Source organism: Brachyistius frenatus, unplaced genomic scaffold, assembly GCF_029030835.1.
Source record: "Brachyistius frenatus isolate BFR_SWC_R1_liver_20210118 unplaced genomic scaffold, ASM2903083v1 Contig_12, whole genome shotgun sequence".
NCBI lineage: Eukaryota > Metazoa > Chordata > Actinopteri > Embiotocidae > Brachyistius > Brachyistius frenatus.
Genome location: NW_027210611.1, coordinates 4175897 through 4201243, shown reverse-complemented (window position 1 = coordinate 4201243; position 25347 = coordinate 4175897). Strand labels below are relative to the sequence as shown.

Here is a 25347-nt window from a genome sequence, read left to right as displayed (position 1 = left end):
TGATGTCTTCCGTGATCCAGTTTCAACCGGTGCGGGTTGTCGTACCCGCACTATACGTCGCCAGGTGTTTACCTGCTCCACCTCTCCTGTAAACGGTCGCGATAACTACGTGCAGACGGTACATATAACACACAAGCACACGGTACAATTTAAACATGAACCTTTTATAAACAGACAAAGAGGTCGGATCAGTGGACATATTTGCTGACACATTTTTCCAGTGTCACTCAACACAAACCAAATATATGGTAGAAAGTTCATGACAGTTTTACCTTTTTATTTTTTTTTTTTTATTATTTTACAGTATGAAACCTCAACGTGATGTGGTCAGAGGAGTCAAAGGTTACCCAAATGTCATACTGTAATATAAGAATACAGAATTTTTTTTTGTGTGTGTGTGTGTGTGTGTGAGTGTGTGTGTGTTTTGCTGGCCTTTACGTTGTTTTTAAAACAAAGATTAAGATCAACCATCTCCCCATACTTAAACATTAACTGCTGATATTGGCCACAAGTGACAGAAGACATGTCGAGCAACAAAAGCCTCCAAAATTTCCCTCCTCATCACGTTCCTTGATTGCTTCTTTGACAAGCCGTGGACCAAAGCTCTTTAGCCCAGCACATGAAAGACGCAGGAGGAAAGCAGCTGTATTCATGATTTATTTCACTGCTTTGTTGCACCAGCATGTGCCGGGGTAAAATGCTTTGGAGACGGCTCAGTCGTGAATTCTTTTCCTCCTCCATTTCGTCACGCCGCACCCTCCTTTAGTCTTTCTTCTCCACCTCGTCGGGGTTGTACACGCTGACCGTGAACTCGCCGGCCTCTGTGCCGTACTTGTTCTTGACCACGAGGGCGTACTTGCCGGAGTCGGCCGTGGTGACGGCGGCGATTGTGATGCTGGCGAACTTGCCGTGCTCGAACTTGAGTTTGTAGCGGTCGTCAGACACCAGCTCCCTGTCGTTCTTCACCCAGCACACCTCAGGCACAGGCTCGCCCCACACGTTGCCAGTCAGGTTCAGGGACTAGAGAGAAAGAGAGGATCGCAGGGGGGGGGTCGATGTGGGTCACACGATCGTGCATTCCAAAAGGAGATCTTATCGTGGTGGCTGAGGGCGAGATAAAGAGCCTAACACAGTGAATATCTAAAGTTATTTACCTTGCCCTCTTGGATTGCAACCACATCTGGCAAGCCTCCAACAACACGAGCACGGTCTGAACAAGGAATACAGGAGTGAGCCAAGAATGTCAACCATCAATCCCCCTGTTTCGCAGCTGTCTGCTGACAACATAATATTCACCATTTAACTGAACCAAATATGTTTAAGTTTTTAGAAATGACCTTTCTTTAGTTCAGTATTTCAGCAGAGTCATCACATCTGCAGAAAAGCCCATTTCTGGTAATGAAATCTTGACTTCAATCCCACTGAAGCCAAGTTAAAAACTAAATTTAAGGTTTCTATGTTGAGCAAGTGTTACATAATTTCATAGAGCAATACCTCTTGGGAGAATAGCGAGGAATAAATAACCACTTACTTCTCTCTGCGATTGCTGCCGCCCTACGGAAGGAAGGTGACAGGCATTGTCAGAAGCATCTCAAAATGGTATCACGGTTATTGCTACGTGCTACAATGGCAGGAAATGTATTCTGTGTGCTTCTGGAAGGGCTCACAAAGTGCACGGAGACTTATTTTAAGCATGTGATGACTGTTACTTTATATTTGTGTAAACATCCTCTTAGGACAGAAGGGCAGACTTACACAAAAGGAAGGACCGGGTTGGATCAGTTTGTTTACTTACTTGAGCCTTTGGAATTCCTCGAACGCCTCCTCCCATGCTGCAACAGAACAAATCACCAATTATAATTTAGTTATAAAAGCCCCAAAATAGCCAATGTTAATGGGATGTCATTCGTTTTACGCCTGGAGCACCTCTCCCCTTTTTTGACTTTCAAAACTTTCACTCACCTCGGCCGGTCAGATCAAAGACTCTCTTCACACCGTCTTTGCCATCAAAGATGTCCATGGCGTATTTGCCCTTGTCCTTCTCAGTGGGCTCATTGATCTTCAGCCAGAGCTGCTCCCCTGTGACTCCGGCTTTAACTCTCTCTGAAGCAGCGATCTTAGCATCTCTGATGAAAACATCGGGAACACAGAGATCAAGTAGACGCTTTATATACTGAACCTCGAGCATCATAAGATCAAGTATACAGAAAAGCAAGATTCAGGTAGGGAGCAGTAAATGCAGTTGACCATTAAAATTTGCATAATCATTCCTGTGTTTAGACCAAAATCATACATGTGGCGAGACTTTGTCCCAATATGTGGATTGTTTTCATACAATCAGAGGATTGTGAAACTATGCTGAGAATTGTAGTTGAAACATTTTCTTACAGCACGATATTAATTACCAGAATCTATAGAAGCACAAAAATCCTTTAGGAATCGAATGCTGCTGCCTTATATTGCAATGCGTGAATAGCTGGTCTCAGATGGGGAAAGCCTATTGCGACACTGTACATACAAACTTTGAAAGTCTCAAGACGAACGTCTACAGAAAAAAAACATGGTGAATTTCACAAGTGCAAAAACTTGAGAAACATTTTCATGGTGTAATGCGCGAAGCCCATGTAGATTCCCATGAGAAAACCTTTCCGCATATCTCCCACATGTTATCATATGTTACGACATGTGTCATACATGTGATCACTGGTCCTGTGTGGAAAACATGGGAAACTTATGTGGGTTTTTTTTTCTGTACAGAAACACAATCTTTTAAGCTTGGATAATTTGGTAAAATATACACACGCTATGCATGTGTCTACAATATTAACAGTCTTGCTCCATCCATTTAATTCAGTTTGTAAAGAACAACAAGCAGGTACACTTGAAATCTTAAATATTTGATGTTGACTGCCTTGTGTCTGCATTATTCTTTGTTTTTGTTTTTATCCATGCTTTGTGTGAACTTTAGTATTTGCTTGTAAGACTGCAGTTTTTTTTTTTTATCCTTTGTATCTTGTCTGTTGTTGTAGGTGCTTGTATGCATCTGTTCTGAAAATACTTTAACAAGGTTTTCATTTCAGTTCTGCTGTATCCCTTTCATTTGAGCTTTGATGTAGTTTCACCTCCTTTTTCTGTATCTAATTGTTTTTTTTTGTATGACATTGACCTGCCGAGCGGCTGGAGATGAAAATCAGACTCTTGGCTAAAGCGACACTTTCAAAGCAAGCTGTTGTTAATTGATTAGTGCCGTCTCTAATATAAGTAGTACAGCAAATATCTTATTTTGGTCAAATTATTTAAGTTAATGTAGGTAATGGTGTCTTTTATTATTGGTCTTATGAATTCCTGAGAGATTCAAAACTGAAATTTTAAAACACCTGCGTCAAAATACAGAGATGAAAATCGTTGTGTTCACATTGGGAAAAAAAGGATGCCAAATATGTAAGTATACAATATCAGTTTTACATACTTGTGGAGCCAACCAACACGCAGGTCCTGATCGTAATATGTGACCATGGAGTAGAGGATGATGCCGTGTTCGGTACTGACAACTTGGATGACACTGGATGAGGTGGCTGGAAAGAAAATAACAAAAACAGACATTTATTTACATCCCTTAGAAATAAATAATGGTACACAATAAAGCATAAAAATGTCGGTGTATTGCCGGTAAATGTGTATTGCTGAGGAAAATGTGTGGCCTATGTGTTGTGTTTGACTCACCAATAACCCTGAAGAGCTCATTCATTACAGCTTGGTATCCTTGGAAAAAAAAAAATGACAAGAGTAATTAAGGTTTCATTGACTGATACCACCGATTTCCACTTTTCCACTTGATCTGCTGCTCCTGAAATTCACCAAGGAGACTTTACCTGCATCCGTCAGATTGAAGGCGCTCTTATCTTTGCCTCTCTCGTCCCTCAGGATGACCTCGTAAACACCCGCATCCTGCTTGGAGATCTAGGGTTTAAAGTGGAAGCCACATTAGTATCCTCGAAGCAATGGTGAGTTCCCGGGAGCCTTTAAACAGACAGGAATACAACATAATTCTTGGGACAGATAACAGACAGAAGAATAGCCAGACAGAGACCAACTAAATCGAAAAGGTAAGCTTTTCTCCCGCCCGTGATGCTGCAGGCGTTAAAAGGAAAAAACATGGAAAGGATGGAGAAAAACATGGAAAAGGTAAGACGAGGACACATGGAGAAATCAGGCGTCAACTTATGGCAGAAAGCTCATGTCCAGACTTTAGGTCTTGGCGGCAGGGGAATGTCGTCTGCAGGTGGTTTTTTCCTTCCTTTCTCTTTCTTTTTTTCTTGCTTAATAACCCACTGTGAATTAGACAGATAAGCCAGTTATTGCAAATGCGACTGACAGAAGGTTATGCAATGACCCTCTCGTAATGAGTTACACGGTTTGCATGAAACATAAATGTAACTCCACTGGCACCACGTGCTTATTTACAAACCAAATTAAAAGGAGTTTTTAAATGTTTGAATCAGGTGACCAGAGGAGTTAAATGAATTACAGTGTTAGAGATGAAATGAATGAATTAATAACACAGATGAACAGTTTGCTGCATTGACATAATATATAAATCTATGATGTAGAAATAGATCCTTTAAAAATATGATTTAAAAGTCAAAGCTTCAAAAGTGAGTCATTTGTACCCATTATGTCTATTCAGATTCCCAGATCTCCAGGACGACTCGGGAATATGAATACTTCTGAAAGTGTTTCATCATTTGTGATTGTGTATGTCAGAGAGGGAAGGTTGGCAGGGAAGGTTGGCAGCGCAGCATCTAGCAAAGCTTACAACAGAAGCACAGCTGCATCAGTGCCACTTTTAGCTCTTTATCTCATAAGCTTGCCAGTCCTCGACAAGTACAGACTCCGTCTAACGGCTGACCTTTCCGATGTTGAAGGTCAGCACTTCGTCCTTTCTTTCGATTTTGTGAGCGTCCTCATCATCCTCGGCAATCTCGATGTAGTCCTTTAACCAAGTGATCTCGGTCTCTGGTTTGACATTTCCGATCTGTGAAAGAAAGGAGAGACAAGAGAAAAAGCTGTGTCGCCTACAGGCTCCTTCTTTGAAGAAATATTAACAGCAGCGTAAACTTTTATTACCTTGCAGTTCAACAGCACGTCACATTCTGGGGTGACAGTAAAGGCGAGGTACTCAACAAAGTGAGGACCTGAGGACAAGAAAAAGAAAATAATTATGGAAACATACTTGCATGATAAGCATTAAACTTATGTGACAAGTGCATGAGATTCCTTACCTTGTTTCCTGACCCATTCTGCTCGCTCAAATTCTGATTTCTTTTGAAGCTCCCTGAATTCTGTAAAATGATAAAGAAAACATGAATGTTAAGTACCAGATTATTAAACTTCTGAGGTTTCCACCACTGGAAAATACAATTAAAAAAATCAGCTCAATCCAAAATGAGAAAGATATGACAGTAAGGAAAGGTTGTCTTCTGCTGCCCCTCAATGGATATACACTTAAACTGCAGCAATGAAATACACCTGGCAGAGCAGCCTGAGCCATTATAAATAATCTGAAGGGTGGGACAATTATTCTGTGCGCACATTTAACATCAGTATACAGACAAATCAGAAAATAATGGAAATCTGGAAGTAAAAAATGACGTTAAGCAGCGAATTTCTCACCATCTCCGATCAGCACCAGACTGGTTGTACCCTTCGCCTTTCCATCCACCAGGTCAAAGGTGTACGTTCCCTCATCGGTGACTTCCAGAGAGTCCATAAACATTTCAATGATGCCGGTGGACTTGTCAAAGTTCATCGTGTATTTCTGGAAGCAGTAAAGCACAAAGAAACCCCCAATTGATCAGTTGTAATGCTAAGATTGGTCATTGAAAGTTAAGTGAACACAAAACAACATCACAACAAGACACAAATGAGATTTGAGTGTGATTCCCACCTTTCCCTGAGAGATTATGGTGTCATTAAAAGCGTACTCCACTTGGCAGGCAGAAGTTAATTTCTCCACCCGAGTCCAGAATCGAACGCGACCCTTCTCAAGCAGATCCATGGCCATTTCATTCTTGAAGGGGATAACTGGGGAGCGCCATATATTTGAAAGCTCTTGCAGAACCAACTACACTTTTTTTTTTTTTTACATTGTTATACCTTTGGGGCTTTAAGTATCTAAATCTGCATTTGGTGCTAAAAAACATCAAAATTCTGGGTAAATGAAAAAAAAAAAAAAATAATCTGGTGTCAGTAAGATATCCCGCTGTTTTGATATTTACCAGGGAACTTGTGTTCATGGCTGATGTCCAGAAGACGTTTGAGACCTGTTGAATAAGAACACAAAATACCAGAATAAAAAAAAAAGGTTGAATGTCATGACCTCTGGAAAATAACAGACACACAGCACTGAATACCCGGAGACAACCCTCAAGATAAAAAAAAAACACACGCTGTATCCCCCAGTTTAACAGAGCAGCTGTTGAAACTGGATAACATACAGGCATGTACAGAGCTGAGACTGTGGGCTGACTCACCCTCCTCAGTGAGTGTGTAGCTGGAGGAAATGCCGTCAGTGTTGGTGACCACACAGGAGAAAGTGCCCAGATCCTCCAGGGAAGGACTGTTGAAGATAGCTCTGGATCTGAAGAGGACAACACAACAACATCATGTAAGGAATGGAGGGAAGGACTTTAGCTGATTTAAACTGCAAAGGTGGATTTTAAGGTTGGGGTAAAATGTTTCCAGCTTGGGATCAAGTGTTGGGATCTTTGGGCACGTAGAGGATACTTACTTGCCCTTTTCGGTGACAATAGTCAGACGTGAGGTGTCTGTGATCGCCTGGTAGTTCTTGGACCAAATGAACTCGGAACCCTCATTCATCTCAGAGCACTCAAACATCATAGAAATCACACCGTCATCATCGACATCCACATAAATCTCCATGTTGCCTGAGAGAGAGGAAATGGTGACTTCAATATTCACAGGTGAAAACAGTAGGAATGTAAGACATGACAGTTAGAGATATATAAAAAAATGAAGTTGTGTCAGCATTGAACGTGCGAATTACATACTAATCACACTCACCAGGGCGAGTCTGGGCCAGGATTGGACCCAAGACTGCTGAGGACTTTCCAACTCCAACGAGATTTTGAGCACGCACACGGAACATGTAGGATGCACCAGCCTTCAGCCCGGTCACCTGAATCAGCACAAGAGGAGTCGGGGTGAGAGGCAGTTCGAAACTCCTTTATTGTATCGCATGCATATTTCACAGGAAGACATATAGAGGAAGGCTTCCTCACCTTCATGTATTTCTTCTTGTTGGCCTTCTCATGAGCAGCCTTCCAGCCTCCCTTCCCAGCCTCCTTGATGTCCGTGTAGTATCCATTGACAGGAGTGCGGCCGTTGAATGCAGGCGGCTCCCACAGGACCACGGCCGAGGTGTCACGAACCTCCAGCACGTGAAGACCGACAGGAGCACCTTAAAGGATAAATCAAATCATTTAAATAATCAGGGGGGGGATTTTGGATTCTCAAACAAACTGTTGAAATCATAAAAAAAATATATTGAACAAATATTTACAATAGGGTGAGAGTTTCAAAAAAGGAATACAGTCAGAGAAATTTGATATATTTGAAGACATTACTTTATTCAGACGGTATTTGCACTGGAACTCCACTGTGTTCTGATGTTTTAAATATATTTACTAGAATGTACTGCAGCTTACATCAGTTTATTAAATTTAAAAATAAAGACATATTTTTACATGTATTCTGATGATGCCATCAATGGATTATCTATTCGAGACTGGGGCCAATAAAAAGTCATTTAACTGATTATTGTCTAAACCTTTTTTGGCTTAGTAAGTCTTGTATAACCACAACTAAAAATTATTTTAATTTCAATAAAAACTTTAAAATTGTCTATCAAAATTTTGTAAAGTCCAAAGACATCTTCAAATTGTGTGTTTGGTCCAAAGCCAAAAGACTTTCATTACTATCACATTTTTAACCACGTAATGTTCTTTTTTTGCTTCAAAAACAGCTACGATGATTAATTAATCATCAAAATAGTTGCTGATCAATTATCTGTTCACTAAGTAGTCGATTGATAATTTAATTGTTTCCACTCTAATACCTACTTGCTAAATTGTCGGTTCGTTGTTAGTGTTTAGGTGAGCATGTTGTCTCGTACCTGGGAGAGTAATGGTCCACTCCTTGCACTCCAGAGCTGCACTGGCCAGAGAGGCTTTACTCACACCGGCCATGTTCATGGCGCGCACTTGGAACTGGTAGATGACGTTCTCCTTCAGGTTCTCGGCCTAAAAGACACACACGCAAATTATTAGAGATTATTAAAAAAACGTAAATTCATAATACTCAAGGACACAGTTCAATTCCCACAGAGTGCTTGTACTCATAAACAACATGTTAATGAGATACAACTGATGGACGAAATGTGATGGGAATGGGAATTTTGACTGATATTCACTCCTCCATTCACAGTGAAGTCTAATCAGTTCCGTTATAAATGTAATCGATAGATACCTAAAGTACAAGATCTTACTTTATAGGAGGTTGTGGTCAGTGCCTGGTGGTTCATTTCATGCCATTTCCCAACAACATTTCCTTTCACGGTCCTGTAGTCCACAAAATATCCCCTGACGTCGGCTCCTCCGTTGTTAGCAGGAGCGGTCCAGCCCACCACCATGTAGTCCTTGACGGCCTCCAGCAGGGTCACGCCGCTGGGCTTCCCAGGTGTGGCTGTGGTCAGAGTGGACAAGCTGGTCAGCATCAAATGTAGGACAAAACATGAAATAGTGTGTTGAGAAAGATCATTTTCAAATATTCAAACTCTCTTTATTCAGTGGAAAAACTCATAATTTCATACAGGTGGCCTGGCATTAGCAAAATATTGGGCTGATCTTAGTGTTCATTGGTGTTAAGATATCACAGTAACTACAAGTGCTACAGTTAAACATGCTTCATGCTTTGCACACAAAAGCAACACACTTTTTTATAAGAGTCATTTTAACGGATAAAATACTTACACTTGAAGACAGAAGCAGGGTAACTTTCACACTAAGAAAATCTCCGAAGCCAGGCGAGACTCTCATTACGATCATGCTCTATAAGAACAGTTTTAGCCTTCACCTTGGCCATGCATCGAGACGCACCCCTAAAGAGTTATCAAATAGTAAAACAGAACTCAAGCAAAACCAGCTTTACGCCGAAATCAATATTTATACAAAATAAAAACATTGAAAAAATTAAAAAATTAAAAAAGAATGGGAAAATGACAAGATGTACTGATGAGTATGTCATGCATACACATGCAGAATATCAACCTGCTGTTGCATAAACATGTCATTTGCATTCATGAAGTGCAAAAATACATGGATATTTAAAAAATATATTAAAAAAAATGACAATAAAGATGAGATATCGTGGGTTAGTTAAAGTTGTAGTGAAAATATTATGCAGATATTATGACTTTAGGATTCTTTTAAAAACAGAAAAATCCAAAGTGTATGTGTATATATACAGTCATTCTGTGGATAAATAAATGTTTAAAAAGAATCGGGATGGGATGATGGAGTGAGAGAGAGAATGGGTTCAATGCTCCAGGCAAAGTGAACAATGGAGATGAATAGTGATGAGAACACTCACAGATGGCAGCCTTTACAACCACAGCATCAGAATTGGGGGAGCTCTGGCTGTATCCAGCAGCGTTCACTGCCTTTACCCTGAACACGTAGTTGGCCCCGGTGGTCAGGCCATGGCACACAAACCTGAACAGAATACAGACAATATCATTTCACTCAGTTTCATTTTATAAACAAAAGGAGAACGCTTAGATCACCAATACCGACTGGTTGTTCAGTAATCCAAAGGTTACTTGGGGACATTGCTGCTCTGGAAACAAAATACATCAGTGGATTTATGGTATGTTTATGTGGGAAAGTTCCGACCTCCGAGTGGGAAAATGAACCTGAATGTCTGTCGAACTCTGAATATCCTACTAGGAGAGTGAGAGATCTTAAAAACCTCTGAGAAGTACATATGACTTTAGTTGACATGGCAGCGTTTATGGTGAAAGGAAGAAATATACTTGCTCTAAATTATGGATAGATAGATGAACAAAAAACACAGTATAAATGAGCAGCACGTGAAATATTTGAATGACAGCTTTAATTTCCTGCCCTCAGCGACCTGTGGCAGAATACTTTAACTGTGTCTTTTAAATTCCCCCACCTGGTCTGCTTGACAGGTTTATTGTTGCAAGGCATCCAGTCCTCCGTGCCCACCACATTACATTCAATATAGTAGCCAACCAGGTGACTGACATCTTTAGTGGCCCCCCAGGAGACCACCACAGAGGTGTCGGTGTTCCTGCAGACCACTGGGTTACCTGGAGCTGACGGCAGGTCTGTCGGAGAAAGAAAAGACTAAATACAGTTAACAGGAAGGGAAATTAATGCAGAAAGGGGGAGCAGGGGTCTGTAATGAAGGAATATGGCTGTACAATAAACCAGTGATATTAATCTCCTTCAGCCCATTGCAGGAGTCTCTGTATGCAACAACGGTACTGATAGACAACCAAGGTTTGCTGGCTCACTCAGTTTATCTCCAACTGTGATGTCTCCTGTGGATCCAGACGACTCGCTCACACCAGCGGAGTTGCAGCAGCGCACACGGAAGCTGTAGGATTTACCCTCTGCCAGGTCAAACAGGGCGAAGCGGGGAGACTTCACTGGCATGCCGGTGTTCACCCTCTGCCAGGTGTCTGTCCCTGACATACACTGTGGATGGCAGAGAGGCAGAGACATGACTGTGGTCAGGGAAATCTGACAGTGGGAATTTAACTGTCTATAAAAGCAAGGTATGAAGGTTGATTAGTCTCCATATGTTTATCTTCTACACATCAGTAGAATAATAGTGAAGTTGCCTGCCTTTTCTTTCATTGATCCATTTGAATTAGATCATTTGAATTAGTAAAATGATCCAATCCCCCCCAAAAACATTTAAAGTAGAAATATGTGTTATTTTTGGTCTTTCTTTTTGTTTACATAATAATGTAAGAACTGACCAAAGGTCATCAGTTATGAATTAATACCTTGACACTTGGCACATTTACAGTGATGTTAATCAATGTGCATAATATGTTGAAAATCATCTTGCAGCAGTATCCCTTTTCAATTTATAGTTGAGGTATTGGCAGCAATGTAAAACCAAGTACTGAGTAGCTTCAGGGTTTCATAAGAGAATAGTTAGATACCAGTTAAGTGATTTGCTGGATTGCAAAAGAAAGAAATGTCAGATCACTGATTTAAACTATCATGTTTCTGAGAGACAGTTTCCCATTTGTCCTCACCTTCTCAATGTAATACATGACTCCCTCATGACCCCTCTGGACTGGGGGCTTCCAGGCAAGCACCACATAACTCTTGGTTGCCTCGGTAACCACAACATCAGACGGTTCTCCGGGGACTACACCAACTGAGGGGGCAAGCGGACACTCATCATTTGAAGGTGGTCGCTTCAACTGGGTAATTTATTATCAGTACAAGTCAGTTTGGCTGGTTATTAGCAGTATACCGTTAAAATACAGTTGAATTTCAGCACCAATTTCCAAAACAGCAGCATTTTTTATAGCTTAGTTTTTTTACAAACAAATTTTTCCTATAAAAAATAATGTCAAAAATATGAAATGTTCAGTATTTAATGTCTTTTCAACACAAGCCTCAATACAGAAACTCTGTCTAAATTGAATGCTGTCTAGAATTATAAAAACATTCCTGATTTGTGAGTGATCAACTTTATCTAAAGAAAGGACACTTTTAAACCAATATCCCAAATGTTGCATAAAAACCCAAATACACTGCAGTGGCAAAGAATAATGTTTTTTTGTTTTTTTATTTTTTCATTTGATTTATGGTTCAGGAAAAACAGAACTTCCCGTGCCGCATTAAAATAGATCGGTGTACTGAGGCAAGCCCAGTATCTACAGTAAAGCTGAGAACAATAAAGTTTATTTTCATGTTTGTGTTGCCTTATCACTTTTTAATTACAGTAAGTGATTGGATAAGTTCAATGTTGTTTATATATCTGTTTAAAGATCAACACTTTATCATTTGATACACCAGAAAAACATATCGTGAAAGTAAATAAGTAAAGTTTCTCTCTATTTGGAGACAGTCAAAGAAAAGAAGTCTACATTCTTCATTTGCTTCGTCAGCATGAGACGGTGGCTGAAAACAGTTGTCCAAAGTTGTTTGAGAGTTTCTAATGCAGTGACTCAGAAGGGAGTAGCTGGGTGGGATGTGGATTTCAGGAGGCGGAGCTCAGCTCTGATTCACTCTGGCCTAATTCACTAGCTTTTGTTTGGTCAACACAAGAAAGCTAAAAAAATGCCTGACATGATGACTCCAAAATCTATTTCATTAATCTGTGATGACATTTAAAGTTTCCATACCAGTGGAATCCTCCTCTGTGAACTTGATCATCCCAGTAAAGGGTGCTGAGGGACCAGCTGATGGGAGAAATAAAAACAAATCCATTAAGAAATGCAGTTGTTTAAACCTGTCGGTGAGACTCTGGCGTGCCTCTCACCTCTGAGACGGGCTCTGTCCGAGGGATCCATGGCGACCACAGCGTCGGAGACGCGAGATGGGCGGCTGACTCCGGCCTTGTTCAAAGCCCGCACCCTGAAGATGTAAGAACGGCCCTCCACCAGTCCTGTGACGGGGAAGCGGGCGTACTTGACTGGGGTGTCATTGCACTGAGCCCAGTGATGGGTGCCCACCTCACACCTGCCAACACAAAACATCTACAAGTTAGACGTGTGAGCACTGTATTTGAAATACTTGCAGCGTGTGATAGTGCCCACACAGCAAGTGAACAGCTGATTGACGGGCAGGTATAGGAATATATGTAGGTGTTATTTATCTGGAAGGTAACATTCATCTGTCAACATCGCAGCTCAACAGACATCTAGGAGAGATTTGGGTGAGTGCCACGTCTCTGCGGTATTACTAAGTTCAGCTACACAGAAACAAAAATACAACCAGTTTACTCTAGATCATGCATACAGGAATGATACTAGAGCAACGTAAACTGAGTTAAAATGATTCTATGTAAGTGAACTGTGGCAGAGTGACCTGACCAACCTGTCGATGTAGTATCCCAGGATGGAGCTGCTGCCCTCCACCGATGGCTGCTTCCAGGTTACCACCACATAGTCCTTGTTGGCATCGTGACAGCGCACATCCAGGGGCGCCACGGGAACGCCCTCCACCTCCACATCGGCATCTGGCACAACACACACATCCAAGAAGACACACACACACACACACACACTTCTGAGTAGCGCTGTTTCTAAATCAGGCTGATCTCCATTGCCGACTCAGTTTCCATTTTCTGACCTACTTACGTCTTTACAGTACAGTGTGTGTGTGGTGGCACTGTAACTAGCCAAGATACATTACTTTATATCGTGGAAACATGAAAAAGGGGACTTTAAAGATTCTCTCTTATTGATAAACCTTTTGGTTTAAACAGAGCACGCTCTCTGTAGTGGCTTTGCTGACATGCAGACAGATATAGAAAACAGCATTCCTCAGAGGAAACTAAACACCTCATACGCAGTGTTGTGTCACTTAAAGACAGCAGAATTGAACAGTTCCCTCCACCACATCTGTAATATGTTGCTTCATATAGCACATAATGCTATTTAAAAAAACAAACAAAAAAAACAAACACTGTAAGACTTGAGGGTCTGTAGCTTCAAAGCTTAATTCAATTTTCAGAACTAAAAAGCTAAAAGTCTTTGTTTTTACAATGAAATCACACTCTGTCCTTTACCTCTGACAAACACATAGGCAGAGTAGGTGTCAAAGCCAGATTTGGTGTTGACGCGCAAGGTGTACATGCCCTCATCTTCCTTGTTGAGGTGGGAAAGAGTGAGTGTGGCACGGTCCCCAGACCAGTGGGTGTGCACCCATTTGGAGGGCTTCAAGGGGACAGCTGATGAGACAAGTCAATAAAAACAGAGGTGGGATTAGACACATGAAGCGATATAATATACAGTATTTGTGAGGGAAGAATTTTCATTCTTCTACTTACAGTTTCTGTACCACACAACTTCAGGCTGGTATTTTTTCACAGTGGGATAAATGATGACAGAACAGCCCACACTCAACGTCTCCCCCTCATAGCCAAAAGCCACTTCAAATTTGTCGATGATGGCTGTATAAAAGGTGACACCATGCTCAGCGCAGAAACCATCTGGGGACATGGAAAATTATATCAACTTCATTGAGTGGATACAAACAAAGACTCACATCCAGCAAACATTTTCATTCAGTAGCCCACTATTTTCTCTCTCTGTTGTTCTGTTTTTGGTCTCCACCACTAAATGCTGACATACGCTCGCCAGCTAACTTTGTGTGGCTGCAATCTGTGTTTGAGCCAGTTGTGTACATTGGGTTTTTAGAATGTTTTTCACTAAAAAATAGTTGCCTGTAATGGCTGGTGATGGAGGCGATGACAGTGGTGACACTGAACCAAAACACTAACATTATTGGCTGTAATAGAGAAAAGGCTGAAAGATGCTAAAATACTCTTCAGCTGAGGAGCACAGAGGGTCACCACGAGTGACTTTTTGGACACTTTTGATTGGTGCACTTTTACGTTACACTTTTAAACTTGATGTCTTGTGTTGAGCACCTCATTACCTCAAATGTACAATGTATAAAATATAAAAGTGTCTCACGTGGTTTCGGATCAAGTGGGCCTGCTTCCTTTTCCTCTTGGAACCCTGTGGAAAAATATATTAAATTATGACAAACTGTGAGCACAAAAAATACTTTTCAACTGGTGAATGAGCTTTGAAGACTTTGTTGCAGCCTGTTTCTCTCAAGCAGTGGTTCTCAACTGACGGGTCCTGACCCACTTTTGGGTCGTGGGGACATTTTGATTGGGTGGCAAAGCTGTGCAAGAAAAAAAAACTTGAGGGGGTAAAAAAGACAAACTTTTATTTTGAAGGCAACAGAAATTCTGCTGCTGTGCTTTTATTTTAGAGGCCGTAACACTCTCAACACAACTGCAGGACCGTGCCGAGTTTAAAATGGCACTATTTATACCTCTACTTCGAACTTTGACCTCTAACTGATGGAGTAGCTGCTGTAGAGAAGTAGGGAACAACATGTGAAAGAAAACAGTTAATGAGTCACCTACTTTTGACAACAATAGTGGCCACAGAAGAAGCTTCCCCTTTCACATTGAGGGCCGAGGCACAGTACTGAGCCGTGTCCAAGAAATTACAGCTGAAAATAAAATGCACACATGATAAATGATTGGCAGGTCTTTTTTCATTGAGCACCGTTAAAAAAAATGTGTTAGTTTGTATGATGTTCATTAATTCTAAGTGAGGCCATGCAGTGACAGCTGAATGATTACCTACTTCTTGATCTCCAGGGAGTGCATGTTGTAATTGCTCTCGACTGCGTACTTCTCAGTGTGGGCCTTGGCATCAATGAGTACGTTGTTTTTGTACCTTGAACACAGTAGAGACAGCTTGTTTTTAGTTACAATTGCCTTTAGAGTCTTTAATTACAGAGGCGTGTGTGTTCATGCTGCAGCTGTGGGAAAAAGTGGCTGATGACGAGAAAGTATTGATGGAAACTTCCCTGTGACACACACACATGACTCATCGCTCTCATCAGCCTCAGGGAAGGTGGTGATGAATGGACTTGGACTTACCAGGCTACCCTGGGTTTGGGCCATCCAGCCACAGTGCAGTGCAGCTTGACAGTCTTTCCCTCCCAGACAGTCTGTCCGCGGGGCTTGACGATGAACTCCGCAGGGTGTGTCAGGCTGTCTGGGTTCATTTTCTTACGAAACTCTGACCATTCCTCCATCTACAGCATGAGAGTGAAGCCAGGTTGCGATGTAAAGCACACAATATATATATGCCTGTGTCATTGCTAATCATTTTAGAGTATGAAAAGGATTTACCGTCTTGACCATTTGCAGGCGTTCAGCGGATTCCCTGACATGCTTCGTTCTGCTTTTCTTCTCCACCTTAACCTCCATGGCCTCCCGGGACTCCCTGACAAACAGGTTCCTCATGGCCACATACTGAATCCCCTCCTCCGTGACATCATCCTCGTGGGCCTCCATCAGACCCCGAACCACGTCATGACTGAAACAACCCAGACCACCAAGATGTGAAAAAAGAGGAATATCCTTCAAAATCAGTTCGGTGTCAGTAACTATAAAACGTAAGGAATGATCAGTTAACTGTGTTTTGCAGATATATTACTCACTTGGCTCTAAATACCGGAACAACATAGCCGATCACTTCTTTGTCCGAGTCCATCGCCAGGTAGGTGCGTTTGGCTCTCTTGGGTAACGGGCTCAGTTTAACCACCTCCTGCACCTTCTCTGTCTTCACAGAGGTCTTCTGGCTTCAAGGTAACAGACAACAGTGAACTCACGTGGACACCAAATGGTTCCATGTACAGATTGTGGTGCACTCTGTTGCATTTAAAAAAAACAACAACATTACAACATAAAGAATAAGGTTGGTGAAATTCTGTTGTCTTTATGGACAGACGAGTACCACCAATGAAATGATCCCAGTAAAAGGTGTTTTCTGTGTAGTTAAAGACTGGTTTCGAACATTTCTCTGTGCTATTGACCTCCATTGTTGCCCAGAAACTACCACAAACACATCAGTGAGCTACACCACAGGGCTGGGTGACATGCTCCTTCATTACAATGAACCAGGGCGCTGTGGCCCTATAGACGACAGAAATGGTAAGAAATGATCATTTCGCTGCAGTGTATTCGCTCTTATCACAAAGTAATCAAATACTGCTGCAGCTGTTGTTATTGTTGCGTTGGTATTGGTATCTTCAAATGGTCTACACCATTTGAAATGTAGTGCTTCGTGCTTTCAAACGTATAATATAATTCAGTGGTAAGGCGTTGATCCCTTGAAGGAAATACTCCCAAACAAATGTGCTGTCTACCCTGTTTGAGTAACATTTGCTGAATACTGCAGTGCCGAACCATTTTGTAAAGTTACTGGACATTTTTTAACCATAAGTCCTGCACCGAACTGATGCTCCGCTACTTTTTTTCTCCAAGTGAAGAAATAACATGCTCACAAATTTAAATTATTGACATTTCTTATGTGCTTGAAGATCCGGTCATCTCTGAAGCGTGTGTCGTGCAAGAGAGCCAGTAAAAATGAATTGAATGGTCAAAATTGTCATATTAACATTTAAGGTGTATTGATTGTTTCGCAATGTCAAATCGAAGCCTCGTTTCGATCAGCTACGTTTTCCCTATTAAAGTTACTGCATTACTCATTAATACAACCTTAACACTTACTGCATGCCATTTATGTTAAAAGTCCTTGTGCGCGAATGTCACAGATGTGCCCCAGTACTTAAACAAATATCACTACACCCCTGCCTTTAAGGTCCTCTGGAGGCTGTAGCTTATTTGTTGTAATGCTATCTGTGCCTTATAAACACAGCGCAGTATATGCACCACATTTGTTCGTAATGATCAAAAAAGGGAAAAAGATATATTCAGAAGAAAGACTTCAAAGCTGCAGCGCAATATAAAAATAACAAGAACAACATGACCCATACTGAACCTCTGCATACAAACCTTTAAATAAATCGGCTGGTTACATAAAGACATATTCAGCTGATGCTACAGTCCAGTTACTCAGAGAAGATATATTTCCGTCCACCCTCCAGGACCCCGACCCATATTACACCCTGATTCATTTCCCCATCAGCCTCTCAGACTTCCCTACTGTCCGCTGGGTTTATAAATGGAACCGGAACTGGTGGATATGCAGCCAGGTGGAGAGGTTCATTTTAAAGCCCTACTTTCCTTTCGCAATCTCTGCCAGGTCTCCCCCTTGTCTTTCCATATTGTCCTGGAGGAAAAGCAGGATCCCGCGGCTTTGATAAGACTCTACTGCATACTGGTGAGGCAGGATCAATGGGGGGAGGGGAGGGGGGGGGGCTCAATGCACAAGCAGGAGACAGACACATGGAGAGAGTCTCACCAAAGATACCTGCAGTGTCGTAAAGTTACTTTGACTGCTGAGTCACCAGTTGTGTTGAAAGGAAACCGTTTGGTTCAGAGTAAAAAAGGAAAGTCGAAAGTGTAAAAAGTTATACCGCTGAAAAGAGCATTTCATTTCTTAGAGTTTGAGAAGCTACACTGTGTCAGTCGTAAGGTTTGAATAATAAAAGTTGGAAACTCAGACACAAAGTCTGGCTTTACAAAATACGACAAAAAACACCAATCAACTTGATAAGTTATATGTTGATCCTGGTTTAAGAGTTACTCAGTATTAACCTTTAGTGCACAACCAGCTACAACCTCCTGACTTCCATACAATGCCTACGGTTGGCCCGATGGAGACGTCTCGTGTCATGTCCACAGAAATAGCTCAGCAGTTCATGAATATATCTGGCAACCCTTCACCGCAGCTGAAATTCTTTCCTTGACCCCATTTAGAAAGCTCTCCTCCTTCCAACGTGTACACTGAGCCCCGCAGCTTCAAGGACAAAGAAACTCTCACCGTGTTAAACGCTGACGAGTGTTAGTGACACAATGGAAGATCGAGATATATGAATCAATAAGTGACGTCCTTGACAGCTTGAGGCTGACTTGTTTTGATGGTTAGTATCTCTTTAACAAGGCCTCGTTCTGGGCTTTGATAAAACCTCGTCTCAAATCTGACACAGAATTCTGAATACAAGTTTAATCAGCATAAAAATGAAGGAAGTGATGAACAGTCCCCCCGTGTTTAATTAGAAATCTCTATGTTAATACCTCAATGCCACGTCCTGGTTTTTTCAATTTTTTTTTTATTATTTTTTTATATATTTACGGTATCAAGTTAAGGCTGGAAAATCTATGGTCATCGGTACATCTTATATTAGCACACCAACTTGTAGTGATTTCAAATAAGCTATTTTTTTCTTCATTCACCAATTGACTGTTTGGTCAGAAAGATATCTGACAATAGCAAAATATTTGCAAGGTGACATCTTAAAATTGCTTATTTCATTCAATCAATGGTCAATAAACAAAGCTATTCAATCTAATGTAGATAAATAAATAAAAGCAGGAAATCTTTACACTAAAGAAACTTTAAGTAAAAATTTCAAAGAGTTGGATTTAAATAAATATGTGATCACTTGCTAACTGTCACAGAATCATCACAATGGTGATTGAGCCTGTGATCCACTGATGAAAAAGCCCTTACATTTGCACATGAACTCAACAAAGTTTGTGTCTGCGGTCACATCTTTGGGAAAAATCACAAGCAAAGTTAATGACGCGTTTTCCATCGCCTGGCAGTGGTTATTCCCACCAGAGAGGGACGGTGGTGCTAACGCAACACGCACACTCTTCGACTGCCAACTGACTGACGTCACACACTGTTTGGATCTCTGGAAAGTGAAGTTCAACAACATGGTTGCGATTACTGCTTTTCATCACAGGTTCCGCCAAAAAAAAAAAAAAAGTGGAAATCTTCGATATTGTAACTTTAAACCAGTCATTTCTTGAAAAATTACCAATTTGCAAGTTGCTATTATAGTATTCTTTGGACTTTGCATGGTATATCAATGTGCTAATGGCTAGAGCGGCTAATTATCTTACGCTTAAATTATTTCATATAAATATTGCATGTTTTGTTTTTTCTCTCTTAAATACATGGCTAAGTAGTTACAAACATTACAACCACACAGAGCTGTACACTTGGACTAAACTCGGTCTTTAAGCAACACCAATTGGTACTTCGACTAGACTGCTTTGAGAGTTGACTTCTTTGAGTCAAGTTTTGAAGGCAAAAACACTTAATAATAACTCATGGTAAACTTGTATAATGTATCTTACAGGGATTCAATTATTAGACCTACAGCATGTATTTGTCAAGAGTGAGTCTGATAGCTTTGTGAGTTTTGAAAGGAAAGTGTTCAAATACTATCATTCTTGCCTCGCAGTTTGCTCGTGAAGACTGGATACTTGACTTTAACTTGAAAGGCCACTGTGCTACAGCATCAATGAGAATAAGATAAAACCCTGACGTATCATACAAGATGAAGCTCAATCTGTATATGAATACCCGCAAATAGAAAGCACCTGCTCTGGTTGAAAGCACTAATTCCCCTACACGCTTTTTCTTTCCTGCTGCTGAACACACTTCGCTCCAGACCTTAAGTACAGCGTTAAATATTTGAAAGAGGTCTGCTTGAACGCATTCATCACTCCTCGGGTTATGAAAGTGGCATATTACATCAAGGGAACCTCATTTTTTTCTTTTTGAGCTTTCTGGTGCACCTATCATACATGAATTTTGGACCTTGTGTAGTCTTACCGACGGCTGGAGCTCTTGTAAGTGGAGAAGGACTGCTTGCTAACGGACGACTTGGTGCTCAGGTAACAGCTGCTCTCATAGTGATGCTGCTGCGTCTCCTGCCGTTGATGCTGCTGCTTCTGCGTCACTTGTAATGATCGTGACATCCTGAGGGCCACTCCGCCAACTTACAATGAATGTCCTTTACTTTACCAGCTCTGTAAATCAACCTCACTGTTATTATTGTAGATTTGATTTTAGGGGTTAGTCCCGAGCAGGGGATGGTGATTAGATATTAGGAGTGGTGATTTAGTTATAAAAAAAAAAAAAAACCACAATTTTAAAGATGGCGGTAAGATGGTGTTATGATGACTTTAGTTTGATGGGGGGGAGCTGAAGTGTTAACTCTGGTTAACATCTACGATACGGTGTTAAATGACGCGACGGGTAATAGATAATCAGCAGCATTGATTTCTCAACACTTGTCTTATTGGTTTTATGTCTTTAGCGATAATATGTAAATTTCAATTCAGATTTCAATTCAATTCCTTCTCCAGCAGGGGGATTATTAAGTGTTTTGTGATGATCTGCTGGGAAAAGCACAAGATATTTGGGAATGTCTTAATTAATTTGCAGGCTTTGGTTGATTATAATAACATAACTAAATGGTTTCAACAAATGATGATGTGCTTTATTGTTTAAATTAATTATTTTCATTTTATTCATTTCACATCCATCACAATGTCCTAAACTCAGTGTTGGCATATTCAAACTGCTTGTTTGGCCAATAAAAGTCGAAATTCAAAAAGTTTTCCGTTTATTGTCACAAAACAAGCAGATCAGAATAAGATAATTTTTTGACATTTTGAGGAACATAAAGAATTATTTATCATCACAATTTTTGCCTATTTTTTTCCCTGTGAATCCACAAAGCAATTAATCCCTCAAGTTAGACAAGTTAAAAACATGAACCACTTCCTCTGGGTACAGCCCTATCAACATGTAACTGCGGGGCACTACAATATCTATAAGATCTGCACTTTACCTGGATTTAATTTATGACAATAATGAATAGTTCAATATGTACTCAGGCAACACCCACTGTAAGCAGTATATGCCCTCAAGAACTGCACACTAAACTGGACTGTAAGCCATGAGGGCACACAGTGCATAAAGAGAGAGAGAGAAATCTGGGTCATAGAAACCTAGTGTTTTTTAAGGTGAAGTTTATGTTAATGGGATAGATTAGGATGATATTTCACTGCAGTGACACACATGCAGTCTAATCCACAAGAACACCGTATTATGAAATGAAGAAATCCTTGTTAGAAAAAGAGATGATAAACAAACATGGATTAAAACACATTATTCAACAAAAGAAATCAATAAAGTGTAAGTAGGCCTCAGGCCTGCAAAAATCAAGATTTTCAAAAGATGACCAAGTGGCATGAAATAGAATATTTTTTCAGTATTAGAGACAGACTTGTTAATAAAATATATGCATCACTCACCACAAATAAAAATCCACCAATCCACAATAGTTGCAAATAGGAGAAAAGGTGTGTTATTCCAAAAGTAGCTAAAGCAAGTTCAGATCCAGGCAAAGCAGCAAGGGTGAGGGGCAGTGGACAGGACAGCAGTCCACAGAACAAAAATAATGCTGCCACTCGGCAGAATGCACAAGACACCGTCACGACCTTTTAAGGCTGGGGTAGCTTTAAATTTAGATCATGAGACCATGAGAAGGGCCAGAGGAGCTGAGGGGTCTCTCCCTGGGCCTGGCCATACTGTACTGCCTCAGTGGGTGAAGTGGAAACCTTTATAGGGAAATCGTGGGCCTATAGCACCTTAGTGCTTCTGCAGCCCCAAAACACAAGGGGTCTAGTTCTCTTATCTGAACCAAACACCTGACGGTTTTAAGTATTCACTCTACAGGGCTGCAGCAGAATGGGACCTTAGACAACTTACTTGTTTGTGACATCGGTCCGCACTCATTCTGCGCAAAAACCACGCAGTTGGTCCACTCCTCAGCTTAACATTGAGATAAAAGAATCGCTTCAAACTTCACCTTGTTCTCAGCTTTGGCCATGTTCGTATGACACACGGGTATCTGCTGCCACCTGGTGGTGAAGGTCGTTAACTAGAGCATTAATCGTTTGTACAAACGCGAGCTAATGATTAAAGTAAGTCGGCGCTTATAATCGCGTCGGTGTAGAAATCATAGGTGCGTTACCAGTACCATCACGCATTAAGTAATTAATCTAATTAAATGTAAAACAAAGACGACAGCGAGAAGCGGACCTGACAACTTGGAATATTCCAGACTTTTGGTTCCGTCCAGCTGCGCCCTGATTGGTCAATTTGGGAAAGAGGAAGTAAAACATTAATGGTTCACCATCATCATCATCATCCTGTGGATGCGTCGTTAGCTGCGTGCAGCTGTTTGGCTCCAACTTCTCGGTTATTGTTTTTTTCCCCCTCGACGGTGCACGACCGATCTATCTCGCATTGAGGTCTCATAATTCGAGGACACAAAACGGTTTGGGTTTTCCTGTGAAGTCGTCTCGGCTGGCTGGCTAAAGCTAACGCGGTCACTCCAGGTCAGCTGGTTATCTGATAACTAAATGGTTTTGTTCGGGTCGGGGGGGGGGGGGGGCTTGATGAAGTACGCAGTGCAGCAGATGCATGTCGGCGCATAAATATATCCTATAAATACAAGTAGTTTCCACCTGTCAATAATTATTTGCCCCGATTTGCTGTCTGCAATGTGGCCTTGAAACGGTGGCAGCGTCATCACCGTTTTAATACAATGCACATTTTCAGCAAGCAAATGATCATTTAAGTACTATTCATAAAGAGTAATGATAAATAATTTAAATATATATATATATATATATCACAGTTAAACCACTTAACAGAAGTGGTGGGGGACGTTTCATAATTGGCAAGTTGAGGCAAAAACACAAAGAGGGTAAAAAAAATTGCAGTTTCTACTTACGAAAATAACAAACTCGCACGTGATGCAACTTGCTTTGATGTCTTGTTCGTTTAATTGCTTTAGGAAATGACTGTGGGAAGTGTCAGAGAGGAGCTCAGTGCATCATGGGAGGGTGGAGGGCGGAGGGAGGGTACACTGAAGGATGGTTTAGCTTCACGCAGCATTTAAATCAACAAAAACATAAAAGCCTGAACAAAAAGGGAATCAATCATTCGTAACTTAAGCTGCCGTCGTGTCATCTGTATTTACAGGAGGAGGAGGAGGAGGAGGAGGGGAGGGGGACACCGACGAGCCGGCAACATGTCGAGCAAAAGGGCCAAGGGGAAGAACACCAAGAAGCGCCCCCAGCGCGCCACCTCCAACGTGTTCGCCATGTTTGATCAGTCTCAAATCCAGGAGTTCAAGGAGGCTTTCAACATGATCGACCAAAACAGGGACGGCTTCATCGACAAGGAAGACCTCCACGACATGCTGGCTTCTTTAGGTGGAGATGCCGCGTGTTTTACTCGCGATTGATCGTAAACGTTCCCCGATTTTGAAACGCGAAGTAACTCGGGTGGTAGTTTCAGTAATTAAGGGATTTTAAAAAGGAAGAAATCTTCCGGCGTGTTGTTGTAAAGCCGATGCTCTCCCTGAACGTTGCAGCCGGTTAAGAGCGACTCGGACCTTGTTTTTGTTGTTGTTGTTGCTTTTCCCAGGTAAGAACCCCACCGACGACTACCTGGAGGCCATGATGAACGAAGCGCCGGGCCCGATCAACTTCACCATGTTTCTGACCATGTTCGGAGAGAAGCTGAACGGCACCGATCCCGAGGACGTGATCCGCAACGCTTTTGCCTGCTTCGACGAGGAGGGCGCGGGTGAGCTCGAGCGTCGAGACGCGAACTGATTGGGTCAGCTTTTCTGTCGCGCGGAGGGATTTTCATCAATATTTCCATTAACGTAGAATCCAATATTTTCTCGATCGTTTTGTCCAAACTCGAGGAAATTCAAAATGTATCCGAATGTGCGGGTTATTTGCACGTTCACCGGTGGGAGGGATGATTTGTGGAAAGATTTGTATACCCGTTGTAGGCTAACATTTCATTCCATTAAAAAAAAAAAAAAAAAGGCAAAAAAACAATCCGAAAGTGACATAAAAGAAAGAAATGAAGCTTTTGTCGGTGATTTTATAAAACAACAGTAAATTCTTACGTTCGACAAACTAAATGGTAGATTTGACATCTATTTTCTTTGTAAATTTTTGGCCTTTTAACTTTCTCTTTATCAGTTAGGTGCTTGTTTTAATGGTAATGGCAGCGACCACCTTGCATATATACAATATATATATATATAGACGTGTGTTTCTTCTCGACAGGTGTGATTCAGGAGGAGTCCCTGCGGGAGCTGCTGACTACGATGGGCGACAGGTTCACGGACGAGGAGGTGGACGAGCTCTTCCGCGAGGCGCCCATCGACAAGAAAAGCAACTTCAACTACGTGGCGTTCACGCGCATTCTAAAACACGGCGCGAAGGACAAAGACGATTAGCGACAGAGGCAGCGCCGCACCAGGTTTATTCATGTACGTCACGTGTATCTTGCAACGGGTTTCCATTCGAGTTCAAACGGCTTCATCCTGCTACTTGGCTCGTGACAAAGCTTCGCTGTGGTACAGCCGACCGAAGGTCGCTTGTTTAAGCTGCTTGTTGCCCTCCCCGCTCCCCCACCCCCACCCGCACACACACACCTCCCCTCTCCCCGCCGCTAACCCTACTTTTAAAGCTCATTTTGCACATCTGTGATAACACCACTGAAGGGTCTGTTCAAGCTAGTAAACCATGTACGAAACGACCCTCACGGACAAAAGCTGGAAATAAACCCGACACAACACGTCTGTTGCTGTGACTGAATCGGTTGTATTTTGTAGAATACGTTTTGAGATTAAAGTGTGTTCCGAGATGAATCAC

General features: G+C 41.5%; 2 protein-coding genes across 4 annotated transcripts; one reads left to right on the top strand and one right to left on the bottom strand.

The window, feature by feature from the left end:
• Positions 1-643: 643 nt before the first annotated feature.
• myom1a (myomesin 1a (skelemin)) lies at positions 644-22057 on the bottom strand. Of its 3 annotated transcripts, none has more exons than XM_069692322.1 (36): positions 21913-22057; positions 16329-16469; positions 16018-16204; positions 15763-15920; positions 15464-15556; positions 15238-15326; positions 14774-14818; positions 14125-14286; positions 13864-14025; positions 13170-13311; positions 12613-12812; positions 12476-12532; positions 11375-11499; positions 10619-10802; positions 10255-10429; positions 9670-9791; positions 8567-8763; positions 8195-8321; positions 7302-7480; positions 7084-7198; positions 6791-6947; positions 6534-6640; positions 6279-6323; positions 5948-6084; positions 5674-5818; positions 5283-5342; positions 5128-5195; positions 4910-5035; positions 3873-3960; positions 3724-3762; positions 3470-3575; positions 1963-2126; positions 1796-1832; positions 1532-1554; positions 1155-1210; positions 644-1020 (listed from the first exon to the last, which is right to left on the bottom strand). In XM_069692322.1, exons 2-36 carry the CDS (start codon positions 16379-16381, stop codon positions 763-765), a joined length of 4188 nt encoding a protein of 1395 aa, XP_069548423.1. In that variant the 5' UTR covers positions 16382-16469; positions 21913-22057; the 3' UTR covers positions 644-762. The 3 variants fall into 3 exon arrangements, with proteins under 3 accessions (XP_069548423.1, XP_069548422.1, XP_069548424.1); XM_069692321.1 differs by lacking the exon at positions 21913-22057 and adding an exon at positions 20423-20619; XM_069692323.1 differs by lacking the exons at positions 644-1020; positions 1155-1210; positions 1532-1554; ... (4 more) ...; positions 3873-3960; positions 21913-22057 and adding exons at positions 4000-4331; positions 20423-20619.
• Positions 22058-22892: 835 nt separating this feature from the next.
• myl12.2 (myosin, light chain 12, genome duplicate 2) lies at positions 22893-25343 on the top strand. The gene is made up of 4 exons (XM_069692326.1): positions 22893-23009; positions 23666-23883; positions 24098-24259; positions 24757-25343. Exons 2-4 carry the CDS (start codon positions 23700-23702, stop codon positions 24927-24929), a joined length of 519 nt encoding a protein of 172 aa, XP_069548427.1. The 5' UTR covers positions 22893-23009; positions 23666-23699; the 3' UTR covers positions 24930-25343.
• Positions 25344-25347: the final 4 nt, after the last annotated feature.

Coding starts and splice junctions, on each gene's coding strand:
- myl12.2 (XM_069692326.1), top strand. CDS start 23,700: ATGTCGAGCAAAAGGGCCAAGGGGAAGAACACCAAGAAGCGCCCCCAG. Junction 23,884..24,097: donor CGACATGCTGGCTTCTTTAG/GTGGAGATGCCG, acceptor TGCTTTTCCCAG/GTAAGAACCCCACCGACGAC. Junction 24,260..24,756: donor CTTCGACGAGGAGGGCGCGG/GTGAGCTCGAGC, acceptor TCTTCTCGACAG/GTGTGATTCAGGAGGAGTCC.
- myom1a (XM_069692321.1), bottom strand. CDS start 20,568: ATGTCACGATCATTACAAGTGACGCAGAAGCAGCAGCATCAACGGCAG. Junction 12,813..13,169: donor CTGGGATACTACATCGACAG/GTTGGTCAGGTC, acceptor TTGTGTTGGCAG/GTGTGAGGTGGGCACCCATC. Junction 5,343..5,673: donor TCTGGTGCTGATCGGAGATG/GTGAGAAATTCG, acceptor ATCATTTTACAG/AATTCAGGGAGCTTCAAAAG.